Source organism: Heteronotia binoei, chromosome 6 (genome assembly GCF_032191835.1).
Source record: "Heteronotia binoei isolate CCM8104 ecotype False Entrance Well chromosome 6, APGP_CSIRO_Hbin_v1, whole genome shotgun sequence".
NCBI lineage: Eukaryota > Metazoa > Chordata > Lepidosauria > Squamata > Gekkonidae > Heteronotia > Heteronotia binoei.
Genome location: NC_083228.1, coordinates 30,480,050 through 30,502,402, shown reverse-complemented (window position 1 = coordinate 30,502,402; position 22,353 = coordinate 30,480,050). Strand labels below are relative to the sequence as shown.

The following is a 22,353-nucleotide window of genomic DNA, read 5'->3' as shown; positions in this document are numbered from 1 at the left end:
CTGGAGGCCCTCCAGAGTCTCTGGAGGGCCTCCAGGGACCAGCGGAGGCCGCGGGGGAAGCCGCGGGGCACCCGGCGCTGGTCCCGGAAGGCCTTCCAGAGCCTCTGGAAGGCCTTTGGGGACCAGCGCCGGCCAGCGAAGGCTTCCCCGCGGCCTCCGCTGGTCCCTGGAGGCCCTCCAGAGTCTCTGGAGGGCCTCCAGGGACCAGCGGAGGCCGCGGGGAAGCCGCGGGGCACCCGGCGCTGGTCCCGGAAGGCCTTCCAGAGGCTCTGGAAGGCCTTCCGGGACCAGCGCCGGCCAGCAAAGGCTTCCCCGCGGCCTCCGCTGGTCCCTGGAGGCCCTCCAGAGTCTCTGGAGGGCCTCCAGGGACCAGCGGAGGCCGCGGGGAAGCCGCGGGGCACCCGGCGCTGGTCCCGGAAGGCCTTCCAGAGCCTCTGGAAGGCCTTCGGGGACCAGCGCCGGCCAGCGAAGGCTTCCCCGCGGCCTCCGCTGGTCCCTGGAGGCCCTCCAGAGTCTCTGGAGGGCCTCCAGGGACCAGCGGAGGCCGCGGGGAAGCCGCGGGGCACCCGGCGCTGGTCCCGGAAGGCCTTCCAGAGGCTCTGGAAGGCCTTCCGGGACCAGCGCCGGCCAGCGAAGGCTTCCCCGCGGCCTCCGCTGGTCCCTGGAGGCCCTCCAGAGTCTCTGGAGGGCCTCCAGGGACCAGCGGAGGCCGCGGGGAAGCCGCGGGGCACCCGGCGCTGGTCCCGGAAGGCCTTCCAGAGCCTCTGGAAGGCCTTCGGGGACCAGCGCCGGCCAGCGGCTTCCCCGCGGCCTCCGCTGGTCCCTGGAGGCCCTCCAGAGTCTCTGGAGGGCCTCCAGGGACCAGCGGAGGCCGCGGGGAAGCCGCGGGGCACCCGGCGCTGGTCCCGGAAGGCCTTCCAGAGGCTCTGGAAGGCCTTCCGGGACCAGCGCCGGCCAGCGAAGGCTTCCCCGCGGCCTCCGCTGGTCCCTGGAGGCCCTCCAGAGTCTCTGGAGGGCCTCCAGGGACCAGCGGAGGCCGCGGGGAAGCCGCGGGGCACCCGGCGCTGGTCCCGGAAGGCCTTCCAGAGCCTCTGGAAGGCCTTCGGGGACCAGCGCCGGCCAGCGAAGGCTTCCCCGCGGCCTCCGCTGGTCCCTGGAGGCCCTCCAGAGTCTCTGGAGGGCCTCCAGGGACCAGCGGAGGCCGCGGGGAAGCCGCGGAGCAGCCGGCGCTGGTCCCTGGAGGCCTCCAGAGGCCAGCGCCGGTAGCGGAGAGGCCCGGCGCTGGTCCCTGGAGGCCTCCAGAGGCCAGCCCCGGCAGCTCCCTCCCTCCCTCGCCGCGAGGCCGCCGCCCGAGGACTCCCCGCCGCCGCCGCCGCTGGATCCGCCGCCCTGGAATAAGGTAAGGGGGCCGAAAGCGGGGGGGGGGGCGGGGGGCGGCCTTCCTTTCTTCCCTCCCTCCTCCCTCCCTCCCTCCCTTCCTTCCTTCCTTCCTTCCTTCCTTCCTTCCTTCCTTCCTTCCTTCCCTCACTCCCTTCCCTTCCTTCCTTCCCTCCCTCCCTCCCTCCTCCCTTTCTTCCTTTCTTCCTTCCTTCCCTCACTCCCTTCCCTTCCTTCCTTCCCTCCCTCCTCCCTCCCTTCCTTTCTTCCTTCCTTCCCTCCCTCCCTTGCCTTCCTTCCTTCCCTCCCTCCTCCCTTCCTTTCTTCCTTCCTTCCCTCCCTCCCCCCTTCCTTCCTTCCTTCCTTCCCTCCCTCCCTCCCTCCCCCTTCCTTCCTTCCTTCCCTCCCTCCCTCCCCCTTCCTTCCTTCCCTCCTTCCTTCCTTCCTTCCTTCCTTCCTTCCTTCCTTCCTTCCTTCCTTCCTTCCTTCCTTCCTTCCCTCCCTCCCTTCCTTCCTCCCTCCCTTCCCTCCCTTCCTTCCCTCCCTTCTTCCTTTCTTCCCTTCTTCCCTTCCTCCCTTTCTCCCTTCCTTCCTTCCTTCCCTCCCTCCCTCCTTATGTTGTTATGTGATGCAGAGTGTTGGACTGGATGGGCCACTGGCCTGATCCAACAGGGCTTCTCTTATGTTCTTATGTGACGCAGAGTGTTGGACTGGATGGGCCACTGGCCTGATCCAACAGGGCTTCTCTTATGTTCTTATGTGATGCATAGTGTTGGACTGGATGGGCCACTGGCCTGATCCAACAGGGCTTCTCTTATGTTCTTATGTGACGCAGAGTGTTGGACTGGATGGGCCACTGGCCTGATCCAACAGGGCTTCTCTTATGTTCTTATGTGACGCAGAGTGTTGGACTGGATGGGCCACTGGCCTGATCCAACAGGGCTTCTCTTATGTTGTTATGTGATGCAGAGTGTTGGACTGGATGGGCCACTGGCCCGATCCAACAGGGCTTCTCTTATGTTGTTATGTGATGCAGAGTGTTGGACTGGATGGGCCACTGGCCTGATCCAACAGGGCTTCTCTTATGTTGTTATGTGATGCAGAGTGTTGGACTGGATGGGCCACTGGCCTGATCCAACAGGGCTTCTCTTATGTTGTTATGTGATGCAGAGTGTTGGACTGGATGGGCCACTGGCCTGATCCAACAGGGCTTCTCTTATGTTGTTATGTGATGCAGAGTGTTGGACTGGATGGGCCACCGGCCTGATCCAACAGGGCTTCTCTTATGTTATTATGTGACGCAGAGTGTTGGACTGGAGGGGCCACTGGCCTGATCCAACAGGGCTTCTCTTATGTGACAATACTGACTTTGGTGGACCCAAGCACTGATTCAGTGTAAGGGAGCTTTGTGTTTGTGTCTTCTAGTGCAATTTTGTTCTCAGATCCTGTATTTACTTCATCAGTATATGGGATAAGGCACTTTCTCAACTGTGCTGCATAATGCAGCCTATTTATTTTGTCCTGTTGGCTCTGTTGGCTCTATCTGCGCCACCTTCATCACTTTCGGGGTGTGGATCCCCCAGTGGAGTGGTCTCCCGACTCCCTCCGCCGGCTGTTTCTGATAGCCCTGCGCCCCCTCTTTCATTTGATATGTGTCCCGTGCGGGTGCCACCCTCCCGCCGGGAGATGCCGCAAAATGAGCCCCCTTGAGGCTTATGGCGGCAGGGCTCGGGGGAAGCGAGCTAGACTGCTGTTCTTTTGAGGGGTTATAGAGTGTTTCGAGCCCGTCCCTGTGGCATCGGTCCCATCATTGTGGGGCCCAGGGGGCCGGCGCAGCGGCACGCTGAAGCAGCCTGTCGGTCACTTCCAGGTTCCTGTCCTGCATCTTGACCGGTGTTATTAGTGACAGGCTGCTTCGGCGTGCCGCTGCGCCGGCCCCCTTGGTCCCACAACGATGGGACCGATGCCACAGGGACGGGCTCGAAACACTCTATAACCCCTCAAAAGAACAGCAGTCTAGCTTGCTTCCCCCGAGCCCTGCCGCCATAAGCCTCAAGGGGGCTCATTTTGCGGCATCTCCCGGCGGGAGGGTGGCACCCGCACGGGACACATATCAAATGAAAGAGGGGGCGCAGGGCTATCAGAAACAGTCAGCGGAGGGAGTCGGGAGACCACCCCACTGGGGGATCCACACCCCGAAAGTGATGAAGGTGGCGCAGATAGAGCCAACAGAGCCAACAGGACAAAATAAATAGGCTGCATTATGCAGCACAGTTGAGAAAGTGCCTTATCCCATATACTGATGAAGTATATACAGGATTTGAGAACAAAATTGTTTCCGGCGGTGATATTTGGGGGATTTTTGGGGACGTCACAGGAAGTGCTGTGAAGTCACTTCCTGTTTCCGGCAGGTGACGCGGGGGAAATGATGTCACAGGAAGTGATGCCACTTCCTGTTTCCGGTGGTGGCATGACATCACCGGAAGTGACGTCACTTCTTGTTTCCGGCGGCGCACACGCTTCGCGCGCGCGCAACCCCCCCCCCCCCCCCCCGTGTCCCTGGCTGGCCTTCAGACATTATGGTCACCCTACTGGTTACAGAGGGAATGAAAAAAGCAGGTGTCTTTTTAAAACGATGCGTCATATTTCTGACCAAAATGGCCCTTTTAGATAAGATAAATGAGTAGTATGAATGTTCCATATTCCCGCTGGAGTCATTATGGTGAGGCTTATCTTCCTTGTGGACTACGGTTATAACTCACGGGGAGAATTTTCTTGTGTGTGAATTAGTTTTAAGGTTCATATTTTTGTTTATGGTCTGCAGCTCTTCCGCATTCAGTCCTAAGAATGTTTACTCAGAGGTTAAGTCCCACTGAGCCTGAAGGGATTTAAGTAACTGAAAATTAACTTGCAGTTGGAGAAAATTCCGGAAGGCATTGACTGCCCTAAGCTCCTGGAGGTGATTATTAAAGGGCATTGTGTCCATTGACCATTCCCCCTTAAGACTTCGTATCTGCGGACATGGACCTATGAGGGATCTTTCTCATTAGATGCCACAGATGCTGACTTCAGATGTACTGCAGAAGGGAACAACTGATACCTGCTTCTTACTAAATTCCCATTTGGCTCTATAATGCTCAGAAATGTCGATTTTTTTAAAAAAATGGGAAGAATGTGCTAGTTATTTTCATTGTCCACAATGGCGACCGTAAAAGCAGATTTTATTAAGATCCACCACAGATAGTAAGCAAAACAATATATTTCTTACATTTGCCTGTGTACAATATGCATGCATGTATTATGCATATGATGTTCTATAGGGGTATCTGGGGAGGGATGGCGGCATGGTATAGCCCAATCTTGTCAGAAGGCAAGCAGGGTTGGCACTTGGAAGGGCCAACAAAGACTCTGCAGAAGAAGGCAAACCAGATCTGCTTTTCACTTGCCTTGAAAGCCGCTTCGCTGAGGTTGCTGCTGCAAGTCTGTTCCAACTTGACGGCAGTGTACAAAGGACCACAAGTACCTGGCTTTAGCCCTTCTTAGGTGGTCCTCCGCCTCTGATCATTGCAACAGAGAGATATTATAGTGCGATGGGGACTAAGAGCTCATCTCTATAAAGATGTCGCAGACTCATCTCAGTGGGCTCAGACACTGAAAGCTAGTTGGTGTAGTGGACACAATCAAGGCTTTTTTGAGCAGGAATGCAGTTCCAGGGGGTGTGGCCTAATATGTAAATCATGCTGTGAAAATGGAGGTGTCAGGGGAGTGGCCTAATATGCAAATAAGTTTCTGCTAGGCCTTTTCTACAAAAAAAGCCCTGGACACAGTTGTGGGCTAGGACTCTAGGTGGATCACCAGGTTCAAATCAAATCACTGTTTCTACCTTGAAAGCTACCTTGGATGTCCCCGGGTACAAATCTTTCCTATACCAAAAACTTAGGAGATGGCAGTGAAATTGGTAGTAAAGCTACCATCTCTCTGCCTCACTCGCTTCCTGGTCATCAGCAACATAGGGAGAGTGGACTTTTGCTGGACATATTCTGGGAGTTCTTCACGGGGAACTTCCTGGAGAGCCACTATGGTGTAGTGGTTAAGTGCAGCATAGACTCATATCTGAGAGAACTGGGTTTGATTCCCCACTGCTTCACTTGCAGCTGCCGGAATGGCCCTGGGTCAGCCACTCTTGCAAAGTTTGTCCTTGAAAGGAAAGCTTCTGGGAGAGCTCTCTCAGCCCCACCAACCTCGCAGGGTGTTCGTTGTGGGGGAGGAAGATGAAGGCAATTGTAAACCACTCTGAGATTCAGAGTGAAGGGTGGGGTGTACATCCAATACCTTCGTCTTCTTCTTTCAGGAGGACCAAAGCTCAATTGGATTAGGAGCCTGGCATATGAGGAGAAGGGGTGTAAGCCTTCATCCCCTGCACCATTTAGATGATGTGAAATGGCCCTGGGAACCACTGCTTGCCCATTGGAGAAACTGACATGTTCTGATGGCTATAAATGAGTTACCCCAAGGCAGATAATGATAGTCTTGCTATTGTCTGCTGTTACAGGCCAAAAATATGGTATCTGCTTTAATGCTCTGTCTAATATACTTGCTGCAGGAAAATGAGGCTAAGTTTACAGCACTCTCAGTGAAGCGAAGGATGATGACTTCGCTTTGTGAGAAATAATTGTGTTATGCTTTTACACTGACAAATGTTTTCTGTCAATCGCTGTCTGGCGCTTGTCTTTCAGTGACACACTGACACTCAATAGATACAAATCAGATGCGAAAAACAAAAGAAACCAGTGTGTGTATGGGGAGCATTTCTACCTTCCAGCATAAAGGCTGCGGCAATTCATCAGAAGAGTTCCTAGGGGAGACTCCAGGGATAAAGATGCTGAACTGGAATTCATATGCAGATCTGATATAACCAGACTTGGATTCAAGAGGGATTTGGGATGGTTAGCTCACCATAGCAAGGACTGCAGAGGCTCCAAGGAGGTTTGAAGGCAGCTGGACAAGATCTGGGAATAAATGTTGCTTATTGCAGGGCTGGATTAGCAATTAGGCCAAGTAGGCACTGGCCTATGGGCCCCCACAACTTTAGGGGCCCCGGGCCAGCTTCTCCCATTTCCCCCCCTGCTTGCAGCCCTCCAGCCTGCACACGCAGCCAGCAACTGAGCTGCTCTTTGCCTGACTTGCCTGGTGCAGCTACTGCTGGAGTCATCATCAAGTTTGCCTCTCTCTGCCTCTCCCTCACAGCTTCATCAAAGGGGCTTTTGAGAAGGTGCCTGCAGGGCGGGCGCTCTGACTGTGAGCTAATTTGCAAGGGGCCCTCTGAGATTTTGACTGCCTAGGCAGGGTTTAATCCAGCACTGGTTGCTTCCAGGAGCGGCCCTGGGGGGTGCGGGTGGGGTACGCTGCAGGGGTGAAGGTGAGGTCCCTTGGAGGCTGGACTGGATGTTCAAGGACTGTAAATTAACTAGCCAGTAATCACTCTTTCAGGAGGGAAGGCAGCATGGTATAGCTCAGGGGTGGCCAAACTTCCTTAATGTAAGAGCCACATAGAAGAAATGTCAGATGTTTGAGAGCTGGAAGGAAGGAAGGAAAATAGACGGGGAGGAAGAGGTGGAAAGAAAGCAACTTTAAATGCATTCTCCAAGCCATCAGCTGGCTTGATTGAGAGAAGTGATTTAAAGAGACAAATGCCTTCTCCAAGTTGGCTGACAGGCCTGTAGGGGCTTGAGAGCCATACAATATGTGTGAAAGAGCCACATGTGGCTCCTGAGCCGCGGTTTGGCCACCCCTGGTACAGTTCAACCACCAGCTGGGCCCTAGCAACGAGTCAAGTGCAAGAGGGAGGCTGAGGAGAGGCCAGCAGGTACTTTCCCCCACTCTCCATCTTTCAGCCTGCTCCACCTCCCAGAAAAATCAAGGAGGGTAGGAGAAAGTACCTGCTGGGCCATCCCCAGCTTCTCTTCTGCATTGGCTCATTGCTTCCTTTCTCTCACCCATGGAGTCCCAGGTGGACTGCACAGGGCCAGGCAGAAGCAGCCCAGCCAACCCACCTCCAGCAGCCATCCCTGGCTGTGCAGAGACGCAATGCCAGCTCACTGGCAAGGACAGCAGCTGGCAGCAGCAGACGATGCTTGGGGAGGGGCCAGTGAGGAGGCACCCTCAGCCTCCGCTCCATCCCTCACTGCTTAGAGATGTGACCGCAGCAAGGGGGTGGCAGGAAGGGCACAATCAGGCAGAAGTCCCCACTGGTGCAGGGCCCCAAGCAGCTGCCCCAGTTGCCCTGTAGCTGAAACCGCCCCCGCTCTGTTGTTTGTGCTAAAGCAAACTAACATGACAACCCCTCTATCACTTCTGGTTTACAAATGGATGCTGGCCACTGAAATGAACATGCCCGTTTGTGAAACAAAGGGAAGGGGAGGGTGAGTTTGCTGTAGGCAGAAATGACCAACAATAGACAAACTCTGATGTGCCAATATGTTCAAATCTCATCTGAAAGGACTGTTTATAGAGACAACAGCAGTGGCAGGAATGAGTCATGCTCTCAATTTTCTGCAGGTTCCCCCCCCCCCCCCTTCCACTGTGACAAGGATGCTAATGCTTGTAAAATCTGAATTTACAGCATCCTGTTTGGACTGTCCATCGCTTGCTGAATATTCTCCATTAATCTTTGAATCCAGAAAACTGAGATTTACTGTTCAGGTATTACCCTAGGAAGTGATTTTACCAAAATTGGAAGGCAGCCAGAAAATAACAGAGTCAGTTTGTGCAAGATACATCTAATCTGTAACATTGGTTGTGAAAATCTTCCTTAACATAATTTATTAAAATGGCACCTTAGGTCCCAAACTAAAACATGGAATTCCTGCATAAAAGCCTTTAAACTGAGGCTACTGTACTTTGGTTACTTTATGAGAAGACCAGAGTCACTGGAAAAGACAATCATGCTAGGAAAAGTCAGTGGAAGGCAGCAGGAAAAGAGGAAAACTCAACACGAGATGGATTGGTTCAGTCAAGGAAGCCACGGCCCTCGGGTTGCAAGACCTGAGCAAGGCTGTTATTGACAGCATGTTTTTGAGGTTAAAAATTCACAGAGTCACCATGGGTGATTACAGACCAGCACTTTGGGCCGCCTCAGAGACGCCTCAGAAATCAACTAGAAAAAACCTTCCAAACGCAAACATCTGCTGCCCAGCCCTATCCTGTACTCACCCCGTCCTCTGGCGTCCTGAGAGCAGCTCAAAGAACTACCACTTTCGAAGTGGTAGAAAATGTTTGAGCCGCATGCTAGTAGCCTCCTCGGCGTCTGGAAGTGGAAGGGCACAGGTGTGGTGCCTTGGCAGTATGAAACCACCAAGTTGCCCCAAGCCATTTCTGGCTTTTTTTTGTGGGGGGTGTAAAAACTACCCAGAGTGCTTAGCACATGAGTGCTTGACTCGTTGGGGGAGAAAAAGAGCAGTCTGCCCCCTGAGGTGACCCCCCCCCCCGCCTGATCACACCAAGCCTCCTCACAGATGGGATGGGGCCACCTTGCTGGGGAGTGTGTGGAGGGTTTGGGACAGCTCTTTTTGAGCTGGCCCAATTTGAGATGCCTCCAATCCGCCCCTAAATGCCCCTTTGTTATCACTCCTTAATTCAGAAGCACCATTAATGGCACTTAACACACACATGAATAATCACACTCTGAGGGATCTTCTTCACCCTCAGTCATTAACAGCTTAACATGCTGGATGGTCTCTGATATTGTTCGGCCCTCCTCTTGCACCAGACCTCTACTCAAACCCCTGATCTCATGTCCTATAGACTGGCTTCACTGACAAGTATTAGTGCTTGAAGCAGTCTGAACATTTAAGCCATAACTTATGCTGTATTTCTCAAGCGATGAACACATACACATGAAACAACTTGAGCTTTTGTTTACCATGCTCTTCAAAAAGCAATACAATACAGCTGAGGTAATTGTTACTGTTTAAATACAAAAATGGCAAGAAACCATGCAGAAAAAAGGAAGGCTGAGCTGTAAAGAACTGAAGGGAGAGCAGCCTTATTAGGAACTCAAATGTCTCTGTTCTGTAGATCTCAGAGTTTGGTCACACTATTAAAGCCCAGCTATAATGTGAAAGGAAGATACATCAGCTCAGTGTGAGTGCACTGCCAGTAAGATTTGGTGGAGCTGACTTTTTCTTTCATCTGAACATAAAAAACACCAAGGCTTTAGAAGCTGTTGCTTCACACCATTCACCAGCAAGAGGACCATCACCTGAAGTGAAACACTGGGTATCTTCACTTTTCCCAAAGCATGCTTTAAAATTCAGGACTGTGATATCTGATATGCATTGTCCATGTTTTGATAGATAACAAGGTAGGGTCTGGGTGTCTTTCTAACTTGGCAAGCAGAGGAAATGTGGTTAAATCTGCCTACAACCCACTCAAAGCTGTTCTGACATGGTAGATATTGGGGGAGGGGGCGGTGAACAAGAAAACCAGTTGATTTCCTCTGTTTTTCCATCACCTCCTACATGGATCTGGTGCAGGGATATCTATACAGGTTTTAATTAGATGTTCTGCAGTGCCCATCAATCCATCAGATTTTAGTTCAGCAGCTCACCAGAACTTCCTGACCGTTAGAGAGGTTCCTCGGTGGAACAGGCTTCCTTGAGAGGTGGTGGGCTCTCCTTCCTTGGAGGTTTTTAAACAGAGGCTAGATGCTCATCTGACAGCAATGCAGATCCTGTGAATTTAGGGGGAGGTATCTGTGAATTTCCTGCATTGTGCAGGGGATTGGATTACATGGCCCTTCCAACTCTTTTATTCTATGATTCTATGTTGGGAAGAACTTTTTATCCTCCCCAATGTTCTTGGAGGATGTGGGATGGTATTGTGTGGCCCAATCTCATTAGATCTTGAAAGCTCAGCAGGGTCAGTACTTGAATGGGAGACCACCAAGGAAGACCTTGAAGAGAAAGCCAATGGCAAACCACCTCTGCTTAATCATATGGGGAAGCCAGAAGTCAGCTGCAACTCAGCAGCACTTTATATCCACACTATGCTCTTTGGTTTTCTTTTGCTTCTCCTGCATTGTCAGATACTGCCAAAATTGCACTCAGGATATTTCATGCATAGACCCCATTTAGACTGCCTTTGGGAAACCTTACTGGATAGCCAGTGGTCACTTTAATATTTGGGATAAGAAAGAGGTTTTTTTCTCCTCAAATTGTCCAGAGATGCTGTGGATGTTTTGCTTCTTCCAATGACACCCTGACTCTTCTGAATCAGTTTGGTGTAGTTGTTAAGTGCATGGACTAAGAGAACTGGGTTTGATTCCTCACTCCTTCACTTACAGCTGCTGGAATGGCCTTGGGCCAGCCATAGCTCTCATAGAGTTGTGCTTGAAAGGGCAGCTTCTGGGAAAGCTCTCTCAGCCCCACCAACCTCAAAGGGTGTTTGTTGTGTGCGAGGAAGATAAAGGAGATTGTGAGCCGTTCTGATTCAGAGTGAAGGGTGGAATACAAATCCAATATCTTCATCTTCTTCTGACTATTTGCTCTGTCTCTGCTGTGTGTTTGTTGTTCACACCAAATACCAGATCTGGCAAGTCCGGTAGAGGCAAAACAAGGCAGATGGATGAACTTGGCAGGCAGGTGAGCAGGCAAATATCTGAAATGGTAAACAGGGACACAGGTCTGGAGAGAGGAAAGGCAAGGGAGCAGCCTGAGGACAGCTTGGTCTTTACCCAAGGATGAGCTGTTCATATCGAAGCACCATGCCAGAATGGAGGCCTTCCAGGCCTAGATGGGACCTTAATAGCGTCTGGCTTCATGTCACACCTGTGTGTCTGGTGAGCACAGAGATTATGGCATCCTGGTCTGGCCTGTAGAGTCTGGCTCAAGATGACACTTTGAGCTTTATATTGCAGTGGGTTGATTTATGGAGGACCCTCCTGCGGTGGGAAGCTGAACTCGAGGGCTTTTTGGTACATGGACAGAAACTTGGCCAGGAATGAAGAGAATGAAAATGAAGATTCTATTGCAGCTGCATCAAGCAAAATGAACCAATTTTCATCATCCTGGTAACTTATCTCAGCACTTCATACCTCCCTTTGCATTATAAAACCTAACAATTATATCGTAGTTTTATTTAGAAACTCTTAAGTGTGCTCCTAAGCAGAGTTATACCTTTCTAAGTCCTATGAGATCAACGGGTTTAGAAGGGTGTAAATATGTTTAGGATTGCTCAGTTAAGTCTCTCTTGTTAAGTCCTAATTGCCTAGCCCCTTGTCTAACCATTCAAATATCCTCCTCCAGAGCCAAAGACAAAGGCATAAAGCTGTTGTAATTATTATGCTATGAAATGAAGCAGCACCCTGGATTCGAGATCAAAATAATTGCCTCCATACCAGAAAAATTAGATGTCTCAGTACTATTTGTACTGCACAAATCTTTGATTTTAGCCATGTAACTATATTGCATGTGGGATATTACCACCAAATGGAGAGCAGTAATGCTGCTTCCTCTGGGAGACTCTGGCTTGAAAATTGTTTTCAAAGCTTGCAGCCCAAATTTAAGCCATTAATAAAAAGAACAGTACATCCTGATGTTTTCCTGCAGCCTCTCAATGCAGTAAATCCATGTAATACAATATTTCTCAATCTATAAAGCAATGATTAAGGAGCCCCGTGGCGCAGAGTGGTAAGCTGCAGTACTGCAGTCCAAACTCTGCTCATGACCTGAGTTCGATCTCGGTGCAAGCTGGGTTTAGGTAGCCGGCTCATGGTTGACTCAGCCTTCCATCCTTCTGAGATCAGTAAAATGAGTACCCAGCATGCTGGGAGGGGGGGAAGTGTAAAAGACTGGGGAAGGCAATGGCAAACCACCCTGTAACAAAAAGTCTGCCAAGAAAGCATCATGATGTGATGTTACCCATGGGTTAGTAACAACCTGGAGCTTGCACAGAGGGACTTCCTTTACTTTTTAAAGCAATCAGGGTTTCTTTTGTAGCAGGAACTCCTTTGCATATTAGGGCACACACCCCTGATGTAGCCAATCTTCCTGGAGCTTACAATAGTCCCTGTACTAAGAGTCCTGTAAACTCTTAGAGGATTTACAGATTGGCAAACATTGTATTACATGGATTTACTGCATTGAGAGGTTGCAGGAAAAAATTAGGATGTACTGTTCTTTTTATTAATGGCTACATCAAGGGCATGTGGCCTAATATGCAAAGGAGTTCCTGCTACAAAGAAAGCCCTGAAAGCAATTATTATTTACAGAAACTGCAGGTAGTTTTGTTCATTTTTTTAAAAAGAATACATTTCAGAATGGGAAAAGGGAAGAATCATGTTCTAGCATGCATGTTCACCAATGATCCTTCATTCAATGGACATCAGCAATGGAGCTACCAAACAAGTGCTGAAAGAAAGAAGGTCCATAATTAACAGATCAATTGATGTCACAGTCCTAACTGCACTCGGGACTCTGTTTAGCAAGTCATTTTGCTTTCCTGTTTTGTAATTTGTATTTTTTTTTTGGTCTGGTACAAGTTTCTGTTGGCTCCTTTGCTCACCTGTAATGAGGTTGTCCACCAGGGTGGTCGGCATGCAGAAGATCCCCACCAAGACATCGCTGATCGCCAGGTTGAGTATGAAGATGTTAGTGACAGTTCGCATCTGCCGATTCTTCAGCACGATGAAGCACACTAGCATGTTGCCCACCATGCACATGAAGAAGATGAAGACATAGGCAACAATGAACATGGTGGCCACTGGGGAAGAATGCTGGTAGTAGGCAGAGAAGGTATAGTTCTCCTTGTAGAGTGGGTTGTGGCTGTCATTCTTAGGGCTGCTTTTAGAAGGTGAGAAAGTGTCATCTAAAATAGGGGAAAGAACGAGAAGAAAAATCAACTAGTATTGGGTTTGAGGTATCGCAGGGTTTTTCATACCACCTACTACCTGGTCCTTTTATCTGGAGATGTTAGAGATTAAATTGGGAGTCCCTACACCCAAAACAGAAGCTAGAACACTGAACCATGGTGCCACCCCCAGAGCAAACAGAATGCTGAAGTGCAGCCACTTTTTAGTCCAGGCAGTATCAAACACCCCTCTCCCTGCAACAGCTCTCCCTTGCTTTGTCTAATCTCACTCCTTGTCAATACTCCCTCTAAGCTATGGAGTCTTGTGAGCAAAAATTCTACTTCACGAACTCCTGGCATTAAAGTTGTAAGCTACTACATACATTAGTTTGCCCTGGGATCATTTTTCCTTAGCTAAGACAAAAATGTGTGAGCCAGAGAATAAAAAACTAACTCAGCTTTGAGGGAACAGTCCCTGCACAGGTCTGGACAATTCCCCCTGCTCCACCTAAGGTTGCTAACTGGCCAGGAAAGAAAAGCCATGCCCCTTTAATAGTGGCTTAGTGGGCAGAAATGGACAGTTGAAGTTCGTTTTATTTTCAAAATTTATATCTGCCTTTCTGCTTTTACAAGGGACACCAAGGTGGCTAACCATTTTAAACATGAGTACTGTTTAAAGCATACATTTAAAACATACTGTTTAAAAACATAAAACTATTTAAAACATATGTTATTAAACCGTTAAACTCAACTCCCTTCCATACATATATAATTAAAACAATTTTTAATTTAAAAGAGTGTTAAAAACAGAGTTAAATACATACAGAACATTAAAAACACTGATTAGGAAGGATTGGGGAAATGCCAAAGAAAACAAAAAGGGCTTCACCCACTGGCAGAAGATGCCAACGCAGGGGGACAAATGAATCTTCCAGGGGAGAGTTCCAGAACTCTGGTAACGTGACCCTTTCCTGGGTTGCCACCCCTGATCTCAGAAGGTTGTGGCATCCAAATCAGGGCTTCCAAAGATGACTGTAATGGTTAGGTGGGTTCCTGAGGGGTTAGGTAGTACTTCAGATATGTTGGTCCCAAACCATACAGGGCTTTGAAGGTTAAGAACCAGCACCTTGAATTGTGCCTGGAAACAAATTGGAAGCAAGTGTAGATGGTATGGTCCCTCCTTATGACCCATCACCTGTAACTGCCAGCATATCAAATGTATATTAAAGTAATATTATATTAAAGGACCAGCTTGAGAGACACTTGGAGGTCAAGGAGAAACTTAATGCAGGCTTACTCTCAAGTAAGCATGCTTAGCATCAGGACCTCAGTCAGCCTCTGAGTGACTATTTCTGCCATGTGTAAGGCAGGGAAGGAGGAGAAAATAGGCAGACTTGCAATCTCTCCTCCACCACCGCAGAGGTTGCCCAGAGACCCAGAGTGGGGAAAGAGAGCACAAAAGCCGAGGGAGCCACTGGAAGGAGGGACAGAATTAAAGAGGGCTGTGCAGGGTTCCCCCTTAATTGCATAGCTCTTGTAGAAGCTGTATTTACTAACCTCGGTGTCAAGGCAAAGAGAGATGCATAATGATGCAAATGGCGGTCAGTGGTTTATATGGTACATGTGTGTTTCCTTCTCGCACTGAATTTTATTCTGTGTGGCTCTTATGTCAAGTGAGTTTGGCCACCCCTGAGCTAGATGGACCCATCTAAAAAGTGGTGAACCCAGTGGATCTTCTAATATGCCCCACACATTTGACACCCTCCATGAAGGTCTAATCAGGCTCTTTTTCTTCCTGTCACATGATTTCCTGTCAGATGCTTGTTGCTTAGAGGACCCCACGCTGCCACCAGGTGGTTAAAGTTGGTTTCTGGGTCTGGAGAGGTTGAAGACATAGAACGCATAATTTTTCTGGGGTTGTTGAAGCTATTGTAATTTATAACAGGCTCTTATTTGCCTCCTTGATAAAGTAAATCAGTATTTTCATGAGTCCCAGAATTGCTGTTACAGTTCAGCTGATCACATCAGAGGCCCTCAGGATTTGGCTTACCATGTGAAGACCTGTTGTTTAAATAGGGCAAAATACTAGGACCCAAATGTGATTGTGGTGCAGCCCGCCAAACTTTTCTCCATCTGTCACAGGAATGTGAGCATTGTGCTTTCCAGGGAGATGTGACAGAGCTCTCTGAACTCTCCCCAGCTGCAACTGAGTGCATTGAAAAATCTTTATATTAGTATTTAGGGGGATTGCCCGATTGGTCTGCATACTTACTGTATCAACTTGGTCACATATTTTATATTATTATATGCTTCCTGTGTGTAACTCTGTCATATGATAAATAAATAATGATAATGATCGCATCAAAAGATCCAGCTCCCTGTGTACTGACTTGAAAGCTGCTCTGATTCCTATTGATGCCCCAAGGGAGAGGAGCGCTACTTTCCCATATTTGAATGAATGTGCAGCAGTGCTGCAAGGCAGACCAGCCCTAAGGCTCTTCCTTGATTCTTTGTGAATGCAAAAATTGCACCGTCCTTCAGCTGCTGTTCAAGAATCCAGGCATCTTTCACCTGTAGAGCTACCATATTTCCCCATCATTCAGACCATACTGTTATGTCACAAGAACAATGTGATTTCCAGATGAGGTTTTGCAGTTTGGGGTTCAGGGTGGAATGTTGTGGCATAATTGCAACAAGCATCTAAGGGGCAGATGTTCAAACTCTCTCCTGCTGCCCACACAACTGAAATCTTTGAACTGAACCAATTGCTGGGCTTGTAGTCCTTCCTCTGGCCCCATTTGGATATATAAGTCTCCTGGACTAATGTAGTCCTGGGGTACCAAAAAGAAATACTGCAAGAAGTCTACAGTGAGTACCTAGCACTTTATGAAGACCTACGTCTGATGACCTACTTCTGTTGTTTGGAATGGATGCTGTGGAAGATTATTGACTATTGTAACATTGATTGCAGGGCTACTATGTATTGCTTCTACTAGGATGTATTGTTGAAAAATCTGTATTGACTTTTGTTGACTGTCTTTATTATATTTACTGTGGTTTAATTTGTCTCCCACAGTCTCTCTTGTTTTGCCCACACAACGGTGCCAGATTATGACTATTTCAATGGTTATTTTTTTATTTAACATTTTTGGACTATGCTGTTGGTCACCATTAAAATCAGAACCAAAAAAAGTTGCAGACTTTTCCACACACACACACAGACACATGCCCCCGCCAAGGCTGCCTGTTGCAAAATCTCAGAACCTCTGGTTTGTAGATGCTTTTGGTGGTTCCTTGCAGCCTACACACTTGGGGCAGCTGGAGCTAGCAAGCAGCAGAAGCAGTTGCCTGGGACAGTCCATGATACCAAAAGCAGAAGGGCCTAAGTCTAGGTTTCATTTTGGTCCTCCTTGCATGTGGAAGGCATGTTCCAGAACCCTCAGTGCCATCCAAAGAGGTTCTGAGGTGCAGCTAACTTGGAGACACCTCTATTCTCCAGCTGGCAGAGATCAGCTCCCCTGAAGAAAATGGCTGCTTGGAAGGGTGGACTCTATGGCATTGTACCACACTGAGGCCCCTCCCTTCCCCAAACTCCATCCACTCCTGACTCCATCCCCAAAGTTTCCAGGTATTTTCCAACACAAACCTGGCAACCCTACCCTTGAGCCAGCCCTAAAATAGACTTTCTCTCTCTCCCGCACAGGGAATACTCTGAAGGGTTTAACAATATTAAAAGAACAAAATTCAAATACAAAATTCCCTGCCCCCCAAACTATTCCCTTTCCCCTCATTATATGTGACCCAGGTAGGGATGCCAGCCTCCAGGTGAGACTTGGGGATTCCCTAGAATTACAGCTCATCTCCAGACTAGAGAGCTCAGTCCTCCTGGAGAAAATGGAAGCTTTGGAGGGCGGCCTCTATGGCGTTCTACCCCACCGAGGTCCCTGTCGTCTCCAGGCTCCATCCCCAAACCTCCAGGAATTTCCTTACCTGCTGGCAATCCTATCCCCCCCCCCCACATCCATCCAGTGGTAGCCAGGAAGTGCCTGGCATCCCTACCCAGATATCAAGCTAGGAGTGCTACATTCAACATGGGAGAAATGCAGCCCTAAATTTAAATTGCAAGTGATTTTATCTGGAACAGCCCTCAGAAAACGCAAGAAGCAAATGAATGAACTCTCTTTGATGCAAGTGAAATACACTCTTGTCTTACTTATGTCCAGCCTCTGAAAAAGGGGATGTGTCATAGATGGATTCAGTGTTTTCTTTCTTCTAGCGCAAAGCCCTAACAGAAGTTAACCAAGCCATTTCCCCCTCCTCAGCTACCAGCTCTGCTAATTTAGCCCCTGACTAAAAAAAACAAAGTTTGATCTTTTCAGGCATCTGCTCTGCCAGAGTGAAAGAACTCATTGTCAGGTTTTAGCCAGGGTGTTTGGCTGTGTCTACAGGGAGCCTTGAATCCAACTCAGTTGGCATGGCGAGATTAAGAAGAGCTTAATAAGCAGGCTTTAGAAAAATGAGATGAGGAGAGCAGAGCCTCAGGCAGCCTCTTCCTTTTGTACATTTGACCAGCTGTTCCCTTCTTGGGAAAAGACTTTATGCTGAACACAGAGGCAATTGGGAACTGCTGGGTGGAAAGCAATAGGACGGTTCACCAGAAAACTGAATTAAAGTGGGCAGAGAGGCATTGCATCTCTGTCCCTCTGTCTCCTTCTGTCTCTCTCTGTCTGTTAGTCTCTCTCTCTCTCTCTCACACACACACACCTGTCAGCAAAGGCTTGGCTAAGTTGTATCAAGGGATGGAATCAGATTTGGCACCTTCCCTGTTGCATCCCTACATCCCTGTTTAATTTCTTCCATATCAATGAATTATGGCCATTGTCTTGTACTGGAGCAAGATCCGGGTCTAGCAGCCAGGGTGACTATATAGAGTACAGAGGCAACACCACCTGTTGGGGAGTTTAGAGTGGGGTGGCTGCTTGTGAGCTTCCCAAGGGCAACTGGCTGTCCATGATGGGAACCAGGAAGCTGGGTTAGACAGACTTTGGGTAGGATCCAGAAGGGCTCTTCTTATGTTCTTAAGAAGACAAAGGTGGATCCCCAGGACACTGCTGTGGTAAGAGTAAAAGCCATGCATGCTCTGATATTGGGGTCACCAGTATCTGGGGAAGGGGGCACATAGAGGCATCACGCACCCCACTCATATGTGAATATCCCCTCTTGCATCTTGAGATGGCACAGTTCTGCGAGGGCTGTACCACGTGATTTTCCAGGTCAGATGAAAACAGATTGCCAAGTTTGTTTGTAATGGTCCTGTAATGGTATACTGAAATCCTAATGAACAGGAGAGAGAGTTCTTTGGAACTCTTATGCTTTGCAGCTGGTTCCTCCCTGTTCCCACACTGAGGGTCAGGGATGCTCAGGCTCTGCTCGCATCATGGATTATACGCAGAATTCTTAAACCAGGAGAAACAAAATATCCAGTCCTTTCTCAAGTGTTGAGATTTTGCATCAAAAATCCTCTGTACCTGCATATTCTCACACTGCGTTCCCTAACTTTGTGCCTTATCAACCAGCTTTGTTAAGGGGGGGGGGGGGGAATTGCTTAAAAATTTAGTTTTTAAGAAATAAATTGTTTTAACCCTGCCTGGAGAGGGAGAAGCTGCATGGCTTGTGTTTTCGTGCCAGCTTTTGCCTGGCTGACCTGGTCCCTGGGGACTGAATTGCAAAGATGCCAGCTGTTTGTCATGCCCACATTGCAAATAATTTGGCACGGCTTCCCCTCTCATCCTCTCACCCACTGGTTCATCAAGTGTGCCCAGCAAGGGGAAAATATACGTAAGCAATGGCTTGCTTAGTTGAGGATGGCTGGGGGGCGGGGAGTGTAGGAAGGCACATGATTTGACTCTGCAGTCATACACTCTAAATCAAGGGTGACAACGGTAGCTCGCCAGATGTTTTTGCCTACAACTCCCATCAGCCCCAGCCAGCATGGCCAATGGCTGGGGCTGATGGGAGTTGTAGGCAAAAAACATCTGGAGAGCTACCGTTGGCCACCCCTGCTCTAAATAATGCACTTTCAATCGACTTTCAATGCACTTTCCAACTGCATTTTACTGTGTGAACTGGCAAAATCCTGTTGGAAAGTGCATTGAAAGTGCATTATTTTTAGAGCCTAGTGATCCAGTTTCACCCATGTTGTCTATCTGACTCTCAAAGCTCTTATATGTGTTTTTTTTTGGGGGGGGGGTGCCATCGAGTCACAGTTGACACGTGACAACTCATAGTTTTTTCAAGGGAAGAGATGTTCAGGGGTGGTTTGCTGTTGCCTGCCTCTGCACAGCAACCCTTGTGTTCCCATGTAAATACCAGCCAGGACCAACCCTGCTTAGCTTCTGGGATCTGGGACTGGGCTAGCCTGGGCTATCCAAGTCGGGGCTATTCTCATAGGTCACCATGTGATATAGTTTTAGCCTGCCTGTCCTGGGAAAATAAATGCACAGGGACAAAACCAGCACATACACTCTCATGCCTTTGGTTTTAAATGGGAACGCAGGGCCCTGCCTTATCCTGAGTCAGATCACTGCTCTATCAAGTAAAATAGTAAAGAGCCCAGTAGCACCTTTCAGACTGACACATTTTATTGTAGCAGAAGCTTTCAAGAAACAGGCATGCATCCGACAAAGAGAGCTGTGTTGCTGAAAAGCTTATGCTGCAATAAAATGCACCTTTAAGACCAACTTAGTTTTATTCAGAACGTAAGCTTTTGTGTGCTCTAAGCACACTTCATCAGATGAGGAATCTGGTTCCTCGTGCTGGATTCCTCGTCTGATGAAGTGTGCTTAGAGCACATGAAAGCTTACGGTCTGCAATCGACTCCTATTTTGTTCTACTACTTCAGACCGACACCGCTGCCTACTTGGATCTACAATAAAATGCATTCGTCTGAAAGGTGCTACTGGACTCGTTAATATTTGACAGCAACAGACTAACATGGCTAACTCCCCTGGCTCTATGGTCTATCAAGATCAGGGCTGTCTACTCTGGGCTTATAGCAGCTCTGCAGGTGTTCCGGTGGAGGTCTTTCACATCACCTGCTACTGGATCCTTTGACTGGGTTTGCCAGGGGCTGAATCTGGGACCTTCTGCATGCACAGCAGATGCTCTCTCACTGATCTGCAGTCTCTCTCCATCACGCTATCCTTGATCACTCAGCCAATGTAAACTGAGCAAGCCAGTAAATTGTGCGTATACATCAGCAGTAGTTACACTACAAGCCATTATGTTGAATGCTACCAATACACAAAATGGGCATTGCGAGCAAATTAAGCATGAATATTAATCTCATTTTTTTTTAAAAAAACACCAAACATCTGCAACATCCCTGCTGAGGGCTCACATAAAGCACAGATGCCCACATTTTGGTTTGACATTCTAGCATGCAGCCCAGGGGCATGGGAAGTGTCTCTTGAATGGGAAGGAACTTTTTTCTCTCCAGAATCTCTCTCTGCTGGGCACTGTCAACCAGCCACGTGGAATGTATTGCTTGCACCAGTTCCCACCGACTGTGCCCAGTTCAGCATGGACTACAATGTTTCACAGCTCTGACGCACACGGGACCTGCCTCACAGCAAGCACTGAAACAGTAGCTGGCCCAAAGGCTGTTGAGAAAATCCCTGAAGGCAAACCTCAAAACCTAGGAGATTTGTAATCCATAGAAAATCACCAGAAGGCTTAAAACTACAACAAGGCTCTCTCCATTGGACACAGTTTAGTCAAGCTGCTTTAAAGACATTATGTGAAGTATTCAGGCGTGATGGTTGTGGGACCCAGAGATGGAAACTGGTGCTCTTTCTACTGCAGCCTTCCCCTTTCCAGCTGTTCTGCCTCTTCAATATAAAGCATCTTTTTGCCCTGACCTGGATAGCCCGATCTTGGCAGATCTCGGAAGCTAAGCAGGGCTGAACCTGTCAAGTACTTGGATGGGGGACCACCTTGGAATACCAGGGCCAGGAGGCAGAGGCAAGCAATAAGAAGTCACCTCTCTGAATGTCCTCCAGGCCCCCAGCAGGAGTCGCCAGAGGTCACCATGACTTCTAGACACAGCCATGCGCAAACACACACACACACACACACAAATGCAAAAAATACCAAAAAGGAAAAGAGCATATATATAAAGGAGCATCTTTTCCCTATCTATAAAGAAAGCCCTCCCAGTTCCTTTTGTTGCCTGGTTAATCTCCCACAATACAACCAAAGTCCATGGAGCTAAACACACTATTTGATGTTTAAGAGACTTGGGGGGGGGGGGGGTCAGCTCTGAAGTCAACTGAATGGCTCTCAAAGGAAAGATGCAATGGAAGCCACTCTTACCTTCCTCGCTCTCCATGGTGCGGGTGGGCCTCAGGTTCTCCTCAGGAGGAGTAGGAGGGCTCAGGAGATGGACTGGAACCAGACCTGCTTCTCAACCTTTCCTTCCTGTAGTCTCAGTGTCTCTGTTAGAGTTTCTGCCCGGCTCAGATAGGAGTCTGCCTGGCTGGCAATTGGTCCCCCTGCACTCCGGAGAGATTCAGGCTGCTTCTCAAAGCTGTTGCTGCTGGCTTTATACTTTCATTTCTTCAAAATTACCCCCTTCAGCTGCAGGATAAGAAGATGAAAGGAGGCACGCTTCCCTTCTCTTTGCAAGCGGTGGAAGAGTCAGCACCTGACAAACAGCATCATAACTGAAGCAATAATGATGAGGTGAAGAGCAGTCTGAGGGAAGGTAGCTGGACTTCCTGGCGAGACGTGAGAGTTCAACAAGCCCGCAGACTTTGCGGAGATTCAAATTTGCCCCTCTCCATGAAGTGCAAACAGGCTTCTGCTCAAAGCTACTCTGACCACCCCTGCCAGCAGCTTCCAGTCCCTCAGAATGAGGGGAGAGGGAGAGCTTCTCCAAATATGCCAAGCCCTTCCTCACAAACAGCTCTGGGATTCTCATTTCCCCCAGCAGTGCTGCAGCAGGCTGGAATCTCAGGGCTCTTTCCGATCTGGCTGGTGACCGAAGCAGCCGCTGTCTGACTGGCTTTGCTCTGCCTCCCCTCAGCTATTAGGAATCTCTCTTCTCAACCAGCTCGCAGCACAGAGAAG

General features: G+C 49.0%; 1 protein-coding gene across 1 annotated transcript in view; it reads right to left on the bottom strand.

Moving 5' to 3' along the window:
* NPFFR1 (neuropeptide FF receptor 1) overlaps window positions 1-21,687 on the bottom strand; it is a 41,559-nt gene extending 19,872 nt beyond the window's left edge. Inside the window, exons 1-2 of the mRNA XM_060241194.1 lie at window positions 21,598-21,687; window positions 12,940-13,242 (exon numbers count right to left, since the gene is read on the bottom strand). Of these exons, the coding sequence (XP_060097177.1) occupies window positions 12,940-13,242; window positions 21,598-21,613 (319 nt within the window). The 5' untranslated portion in view covers window positions 21,614-21,687. The remainder of the gene's footprint in view (window positions 1-12,939; window positions 13,243-21,597) is intronic.
* Window positions 21,688-22,353: the final 666 nt, after the last annotated feature.